At 34.4% G+C, this 9,259-nt stretch overlaps 1 protein-coding gene across 1 annotated transcript; it reads left to right on the top strand.

Annotated features, from left to right (window-relative positions):
• The first annotated feature begins 866 nt into the window (after positions 1 to 866).
• On the top strand, positions 867 to 2,947 carry LOC134254896 (elongator complex protein 6-like). The gene is made up of 2 exons (XM_062737428.1): positions 867 to 1,518; positions 2,774 to 2,947. The coding sequence occupies exons 1-2, from the start codon at positions 868 to 870 to the stop codon at positions 2,891 to 2,893; spliced, it is 771 nt and encodes a 256-aa protein (XP_062593412.1). The 5' UTR covers position 867; the 3' UTR covers positions 2,894 to 2,947.
• Positions 2,948 to 9,259: the final 6,312 nt, after the last annotated feature.

Below are 9,259 nucleotides of genomic sequence, written 5' to 3'. Positions count from 1 at the left end.
CCCTGGGGCAAAATCAAAATTCCGAAACCTTACTGCACATCTACATGACACCACTAATTATCCCACAAAAGATGATTAGGCTGCTAAGTAAAATGTAAGAGGAGTTCAGGGAAGATGGGGCTTTTTACGTAAAAAACGTTATTTTTCTACCCCCATTTGACCCCCCGGGGCAAAATTAAAATTCCGAAACCTTACTGCACATCTACATGACACAACTAATTATCCCACAAAAGATGATTAGGCTGCTAAGTAAAATGTAAGAGGAGTTCAGGGAAGATGGGGCTTTTTACGTAAAAAACGTTATTTTTCGACCACCATTTGACCCCCTGGGGCAAAATCAAAATTCCGAAACCTTACTGCACATCTACATGACACCACTAATTATCCCACAAAAGATGATTAGGCTGCTAAGTAAAATGTAAGAGGAGTTCAGGGAAGATGGGGCTTTTTGCATAAAAAACGTCATTTTTCGACCCCCATTTGATCCCCCGGGGCAAAATCAAAATTCCGAAACCTTACTGCACATCTACATGACACCACCAATCATCCCCCAAAAGGTGATTAGGCTGCTGAGTAAAATGTAGAAGGAGTTCAGGGAAGACGGGACTTTTTGCACAAAAAACGTCATTTTTCGACCCCCATTTGACCCCCAGGGGCAAAATCGAAATTCCGAAACCTTACTGCACATCTACATGACACCACCAACCATCTCTTAAAAGCTGACTAAGCTACTGTGTAAAATGTAGGAGGAGTTCAGGGAAGAAAAGTGTGACAGACGGACGGACGGACGGACGGACGGACGGACGGACGGACATGAGTAACAACAATATACCCGAACTTTCTTTAGAAAGTGCGGGTATAAAAATCATGGATGAAGTAAACAATGTGCTCGATATTTCAAAGGATGACAAGTTGTATGGAGATGTGATAACTTTATCTGAGTCGTCTGCTGATGGAACATTTCTACTCCATCACTTCCTTTCGTTTTTCCTCAGCAGCAATGTTGACAGAAATGTTTGCTTTGTATCACTTACACAGTCCTACGGTCACCACAAATCAGTTTGTCAAAAACTTGGAATAAATTTAGCACAAAAAATTGAATCATCTAACCTAAAGTTCTGTGACGTGATGAAGGCCTTTGGGAATCGATTTCTGGATATACATACTGATGATTGTGTGAACAGTTTAGATTCTTTGCAGGGAATCTATGAGATGATCAAAGCTAACTATTCAGAACTACAGAATAAACAGGGCCAGCCACCAGTTGTGATTGTTGATAGCTTGAATGTTTTACTCAGCCTTGGATACCAAGTTAAAGAGATCAGTGCATTTATTCAGTATCTATGTCAGCTAATTTCATCCCCAAAGTCAGATTGCAGGGGTACTCTAGTTATGTTTATCAGTACGGAGGAAGATGAAGAAGCAAAGCTTGTTTGGAAGACACTTTTGCACATGAGCAACCTAGATGTTCATATATCTGGTCTTGATAGTGGATATTGTAAAGATGTACATGGCAAGGTATTAAAGAGATTATGTTTTTGGTGCAAAACAATTAAACAGATATTTTAAAATGCTCACACTTTTGAAACAGACCAAAGAAAGATCATACAATAAAGTATATAACTGGGCTGATTTTCATGAACACAGAAGTTCAAATTTGGAGAATATCTGCATGGAGAGTGTAGGATGTAGGGTTTATATTACAGAGATGAGGCCAGGGGTGTTTGCTAGTGCTTCATTATTCAATTTGCCAACTTGTTTCTGTTTAGAAGTGTGGAATGATAAGCAAAATCAAAGTACTGAGACAGTACTCAAAGATGGGGTCAAAATAATCTTCATGCTAGATTTCACAAATGTGATTTTTTTTACGAGTTTGAAAAACAACTAAATTTTTTATTAACATACTAAAATCAAAACCGTGTATGATATAAATTAAGGTTTTTGATTTAATTTGTCGATGTAGAAATTTTAATAATTGCTATGTCTGGAAACCTTTTTGAACTGTCCGAATTTCACCAGGTACAAATTAATACTTTTCCAGATGTAAACAATGGGTGATGCATACGCAGGAGAGTACTTTGTTTACTAGTGTGATTTACAATTAATATTTTTAGTTATAAATGTTCAAAATGCTTTACTAGTTTGAGTTAAATAGAAAAAAAATTAATATCACTTTCTTCAGTTTGATATAGAATGTTTATATTTTGATCAAAACAATTTCTGCACTCTTTCATATAGCATAGATTTAATTCATGTGTTATCACCATGGCTTCGGTTTTGAGGCGTCTGACAGTAAACTAATAGACGGGGTCACGTGACCCCATCTAAAATCCTGTTACAAATACCTCTTAAATTGGTCTGTAAATGAGAACTTTTGAAGAGTGAGGAATATTTTGGTTGGCAAAATCAGTATAAACCAAAGAAGCTAATCTATAAATAGATTATGAAAAGCATAAATATGCAGTTTCTGTGGTTTAACTCCAGATATCTCAATAAAAGCTATTCACACACAGATAACTTAGAGTAACTGTTAAATTTCCTAAGAGTCTTCAGTTAAATTTTCTTTCCTTTCATTTATTTTTTTTTTTGGCCAGTGTCTAACTTAAATTGACAATGAAATAGCAAAGAAAAAAGAAGAAAAAAATCTATAGTTCTTCACATTACAATGAGTTTATAAGTCTATGTTTTGGAAATTTAACTTAAAGACATTTTTATTGCATCAAATGATTTCTATTAAATGGATGTATTTGACACTGACACTATTCTTTTTCAGATCGAAGTCAAGAGAAGAAATTGTCTCAGAAAAAACAGCTCAAAAAGCATGCAGTTTAAAGTTAATGATAAATCTGTAACTTTCTTTGGCTCTGGAATGTCCAAAGCTGTCCTTGGCTGAATTAAGTAAAAATATCAGGAAAAACTTAATAAATAAACATTTAACAAGTCTTTATTGATTTTTTTGTACCCCTGTGTCAGAAGGTAAAGTGTGATGGATTTCTCAGTTTCATTTTAAATTAAACCTTGTAATGATCTTAAACATTTACTTTGCTTTCATTTAACTTGAATTTTGAGGAATGCAAGTCACTTTACAAGGCTATTTTCTAAAAGTCAGGTTTATTCTAGCGGTTGTGCTACCAGATTTCTTACAAACTTTAAATGGGAATAAATTGATATATTGCTTACTAGATGGTGTGTCAAGATGTTGATCCTTTGTCATATTTCAAAGGAACAAAAATTACTAAATTCAGATGGACTTTGTGTGCATATATAATTATATATACATGTACATGTCATGTTATGCATTAAATATATGTTTTTTCATAATTTGATATAGTTACTATGTAAGAGTATGAGGTAGTAAATATGTAATCAAGGTACTAGGATATGTATATTGGATAGATTGGAACGGCAGGGTTATCCATCCACTACTACCTTTATAAAATTTCTTGAGCAGTCAAGAATTCAAGAGTAACTCTGATATTGAGCTTGAAGTTTAAACAACGAAGGAAACTTAATGAATTATTTTAATTGCTTGAGCGCAGTTTCATCATACTGCACCGAACGCTGCGACCCACCTCCTATCCAACAACTTCACATTTCATGCCTGGGTCTTACCCCGGCACACGCTCAAAGAATGAATCTACACTATTTAGGATGCTTACTAATAATACTGATTTCTCCAGTGGCAGAATAAATCAGTTTTAAATAAGTTTTAATGATTTTTACTTAAAATTCAAATACAGAATCAAGTAAGAAGAATATTTCAAATTTTTTGTAATCTTTTTATTTACTTAATAAGTAGGCAATTAATTGTTATCATTTTATTTAACGAAGTTGAATCAATGAAAAATATTTTAATATTACTTTGAATAAAATAATTTGTAATGGGAAGTAACTCTAAAAACTACAACTACCTTCCTATATATGGAAAGAGAAAACTAACCAATAGGAAAAAAAAATGATTGAATTGAGTATTGCAAAAACAGTAGAACGCGGGGGAGGGGGAACATGCCGTTCGAGGGGGTCCATCCACCCACTTATTTGTTGGTATAGTCCACAGGCACTTGACGTTACTTATTTGTATCAGAGGGTACGGATTTTTAGAAAAGGCTAGTTTTAGCTTAAATATTGGATTCTTTAGTAGAAATACTTTGTGATTATGTCAGAGAAAATTTTTTTAATTAAAAAAGTAAAAGGACCCTTGGAGTACGGAACACTGTAAGGGGGGGGGGGAGAGGTCCCGTCCCCCTGTACTTGTGATTTCGATGAGTAACTGCATTTCATCCCCCGTTTCCTTCTCTATTTATAGAATTGCTGGGTGTGTTACCCAGCTACAAAAACTGAATTTTTCACTCATATTAACCATTTGATGGTCATGTCAAGCTTTATAATTTGATTGTTCTAAATTTATTAAATCCAAATAATTTTAAATGAGTTTTACTACAATTTTAAATTTTTGGATTTAAACAAAAAGATACCTTCTTATTTTTTAAAAAAAATGTTTATTTTATATATTATAAAATTAGTTGTTATTTATTAGTATTAAAAATAAGAAATTTTGTTCTTCTTGATATTTGAAAAGTTATTTGGATGAAAAAAATCTATAATGGGAGATAACTCTAAAATGAATCTGCCATTCTCATAACGTGATTTGAAATAGTAGTATGTTGACTCTTTCATGAAATTTATGATATTGCCTAATCGTGTCTTGAAACATCCTTTATGAACAATGTACTGAGCTTTTTTCCAGCGGAATTTTCATTTTTTTAGTGTAAATGCATTAACGACATACATTAACAATTAATTGTCACTTATTGCTACATTTATAAAACGAGAGGCCCATGGGCCTTATAGGTCACTGAGTATCCGTAACAACTTTCCAGTGGCGGCTAAGGGGAATAACTCCTAGGCAAATATGTTATAAGAAAGGGGTCTATTGAATTTGATTCGTGTTTTAAACCAGAGGCCACTAATTTCACAATTTTGAAAGAGGCACCATTGATTATCATAATTATACACTTAACATGCTTACTTTGGTTACTAAAATACCCAGAGGTAGATCAGAGTAACAAAGAGAAAATGCATTTCCACTCTATAACCACTTGTGCACCTCACCCCACATGAAATCACTGACCCTGGGGGCACATATTTCAAAATTTTGGAAATTTGATCATGGATTTTATTTCATCATAAATTGTTGATTGATATGAAGGTGCAGATTTCAAAGCATTAATTTATTTTCAGACTATGTACCCTCCCCCTTTTAATACCTCTGACACAGGAGCCCGGAAATTAACCAGTTTGAAAGAGGCAGCTTTCTTCATCATAGATATGTACTTAGATCATTGGCATAATACCCAGGGGCAAACGAAAAGATTTTCAAAGAATTCATGCATTTTCATTATATAAACATTAACCCCACCCTAACGCAAGAAGCCCTGACACAGGGGCCATGAAATTCACAAATCTTAAAAAGGCATCCTTTCTCCTCATAACTATGTACATAGTTCATTGATTTAATACCCAGGCGCAGAAAAAAAAAGATTTTTAGAGAAATAATTCATTTCACTATATAATCTATATAGCCCTGCCCTAGCACTAGAACCCCTGACCCTGGGGCCATGAAATTCAATTTTGGAAGAGGCAGCCTTATTCAACATAACTATATACACTTAATTAGTTTATTTAACGCCCATGAGGAGAGAAGAAGAATTTAAAAGAATTTATGCATTTTCACTATATAAACTATATAGTCCCGCCCTAGCACTAGAACCCCTAGAACCCCTAACCCTGGGGCCATGAGATTCACAGTTTTGAAACATGCAGCCATATTCAACTTAACTATGCACTTGGTTGGGTTATTTAATGCCCATGAGCAGAGAAGAAAAATTTCAAAGAATTTATGCATTTTCTCTATATAAACTATTTGTTAGTTGTCACAATCAATTTTGAATTTCTAGCTTTTCCCTTTACTTGTATGCCCTAATGGGCCCCAAATTGGTATTAACAAGCTAATTCAGAGAATTCGTGTCCCCCGCTTAGGGAAAAAGTCGGATCCCCCTGACTGAATTTGTAGAATTATTAAATGTATACACGTATACTGAAGCAAATAAAATACATGTATGTCAATATGCATATAAAGATTTGATTGCTTATTCTGTATTATGTGTATAGAAGATTCTTTTTATATGAAATGTTTATCACACCGTAATGATGATTTTATGACCTCATAAATTTTTCATTTCACATGCTGAATACTATCATTTAGTAAACAAAAAAAAAGAAAAATATTTAAAAAAAAGAAAGGATCGACCGAGAGTCGATCCCAGGACCTCTCAAATGTGAAGCGAGAGACATAACCACTAGACCACGGAATCGCTTTTTACAGTAAGAAGTATATGCAGAACTGAAGTCACATACATGTATATATTCATGTTCGGTATTCTTAAAATTTTACGCAATCCATGGTGTTTGATTTATTTAGCCTTTATTAAACAGTTCTAATAGATGTAATAAGAACATAAAGTCCGCCGAGAACCTGTTTTATACGCAATAACTCTCCTCATGCCCCTGCGGTAAAAATAGCGACATGTAATACTATATCTATAAATACTAATAAAACAAACGGGGCGGGGCACTTTGAGAGGGGCGGGAGAGGTCCTAGGGAGTTTTGGTATAAAATTACATTGCATAAGCTCAACATCTTCTTGAAATATCGCCCGGAAATGATAGTGTTACACACAGACAGAATGTATAAATTAACGACCTTGAACTTTAATTAATTTGGGTTTGTCCGTCCGTCCGTCTTTCTGTCTGTCTGTAACGCTTTCGTTTCCACAAGATATCTCGAGAACCCTTTGAGCTTTTGCAATGAAATTTAGCATAGCAACTCCCTATGGACTAAAGAAGACCCCTACTGATTTTGAGGTCAAAAAGTCAAAGGTCAAGGTCATAAATAAGCAAGTTCTGTCTGTTATATCACTTTCGTTTCCACACGATATCTCCAAAACCCTTTGAGCTGTTGCAATGAAATTTTACATAACAACTCCCTGTGGCCTAATGAAGACCCCTATTGATTTTGAGGTCAAAAGGTCAAAGTTCAAGGTCGTATTTATACATTCTGTCTGTGTGTAACACTATCATTTCCGGGCGATATTTCAAGAAGATTTTGAGCTTATGCAATGTAATTTTATACCAAAAGTCCCTAGGACCTCTCTCACCCCTCTCAAAGTGCCCCGCCCCGTTTGTTTTATTAGTATTTACAGTATTACATGTCACTATTTTTAGCACAGGGGCATGAGGAGAGTTCTTGTGTATAAAACAGGTTCTCGGCGGACATTTTGTTCTTATTACATCTATTAGAACTGTTTAATTTAATAAGGCTAAATAAATCAAACACCATGGATTGTGTAAAATTTTGACAATACCGAACATGAATATCTACATGTATGTGACTTCACTTCTGCATATACTTAATGCCATGTAAAGCGATTCCGTGGTCTAGTGGTATGTTTCTCGCTTCGCATGTGTGAGGTCCTGAGTTCAGGTCCCGGATGGACCACCTTTTTTATACCCCCCGCTTGAAAAGCGGGAGGGTATATAGTAATCGTTAATTCCGTCCGTCTGTACGTCTGTCCGTCCGTCCGTCTGTCTGTTACGCTTTGGGGTACCCATCTCTTATCCGCAACTCCTCTCATACCACTGAATGAAATTTGATGAAACTTTCACAGAATCTTTATTACATATTGCCATTGTGCACCTCCTATTTTACTTTTTGATCCGACACATATTTTGGGTTTCCCCGCCACAGCAAAACATGGACTTTGTCATTATAACTATATGGAGGCGGGGGGTATCATTTAGTGAGCTCATCGCTCACAGTACCTCTAGCTTTTTTTAAGAAATACTTTTTTTTACTAAATGATAGGCAATATTTCAGACTATGTGGGCAAATAATGTGTGGATGAATTTCTTTCATATCATATATAAAGAGAGATTTTGTATCCTAGAACAAAATATCAAAGTTTCAGAAAAATTGAATTTGAGGAAAAATCTTGGCCTATTTATTGTGTCCTAGTCCTACTATGATTGGGAGTCTAGGCCATGCTTTTAATCTTGAAATATAATATAATTATGACTTGGTATTCTGCACTCAAAATAAGCATGCAAGCAATTATAGATTGATATACCCTATATATTATACAATTATTGCTGGTTTTTGAGGTCAATACAATGATTTAGCCATCTGAGGAGTACAATATTCATTGAGCCCGAAGGGCGAGGTGAATATTGTACTTCGAAGATGGCTAAATCATTGTATTGACCGAAAAAACAGCAATAATTGTTTTATTATATGATTCACTGATAAAATGATACAGCTCATTACTTATTTGCATTTTATTAAGTCCTAGCCAAATACAAGAGAGAAGCAGAATTAAAATGTGAATAAACCTTACTAGTCGTATCAGTTTGAAATGTTTTTTTTAATCAATTTTAGTTGCCATGAAAGAAATATATAATGTCAGTCTTTTTTATATAGGATAGATTTTGAAAGGAAGGAGTATTATCAGGGAAAAGTGACTGCAAAAAAGTAAAAAAAAAATGTTCAGTAAAAGTGTTGGAGGGGGGGGGGGTCCCAGCATCCCCGCTTACCACCCTCACCTAAAATATATATTCGCTTATGTTTTGTTCACATGAAAATAAAAATCAGTCGTTTAAGTAGCTTTCCAGAACAATTTGTATCAATTTGGAATTTCCCAATCTATTTTTAGATCAATGTAGAGGATTAAATCCTTGTATTGACCTGGAACGTCACGTGCAGGACAATATAACGTAATATTTTTCTAACATAGTTGGATCTCAGCCAATCAGAGAGATGGAAATTATTCAATCATATAATAATAAAGTATATTCATGAATATTTTACCGTCTACAATGTATGTTTATACCGGTATATTTTTGAATAAACATACACTGTAACTGTTGCATATAAATGTAATTCATGACTGTAATTTTAAAAAGTTTATTAAAATACCCACGCACAAGATTTTCTGTTGAAATTTACAATATACATGTAACAAAAAAATTGTGTACTCGCAGCGTTAGTTTATATTTCACGATTTAATGACCGCAGTAGTGTAATGAATGATGAATACGTAATTAAATCACGTGAGCATGATGTTTGAACATAATTCACAACTGAATTCACAAAGCAGTAACAGGTAACTGCGCAGCAGACTTTCAGATCAGTTCATTACATTTT

This window comes from Saccostrea cucullata, unplaced genomic scaffold, assembly GCF_032062105.1.
Source record: "Saccostrea cucullata isolate Sc308-1 unplaced genomic scaffold, CSIRO_AGI_Scuc_v1 ctg3418, whole genome shotgun sequence".
NCBI lineage: Eukaryota > Metazoa > Mollusca > Bivalvia > Ostreida > Ostreidae > Saccostrea > Saccostrea cuccullata.
The sequence above is the reverse complement of the archived record's forward strand: the minus strand, read 5'-3'. Positions and strand labels throughout refer to the sequence as shown.

Excerpts from the sequence above, each read along its gene's own strand:
- LOC134254896 (XM_062737428.1), top strand. The coding sequence starts at position 868 with ATGGATGAAGTAAACAATGTGCTCGATATTTCAAAGGATGACAAGTTG. Across the intron at positions 1,519-2,773 it reads GTAAAGATGTACATGGCAAG|ATCGAAGTCAAGAGAAGAAA; the intron begins GTATTAAAGAGA and ends ATTCTTTTTCAG.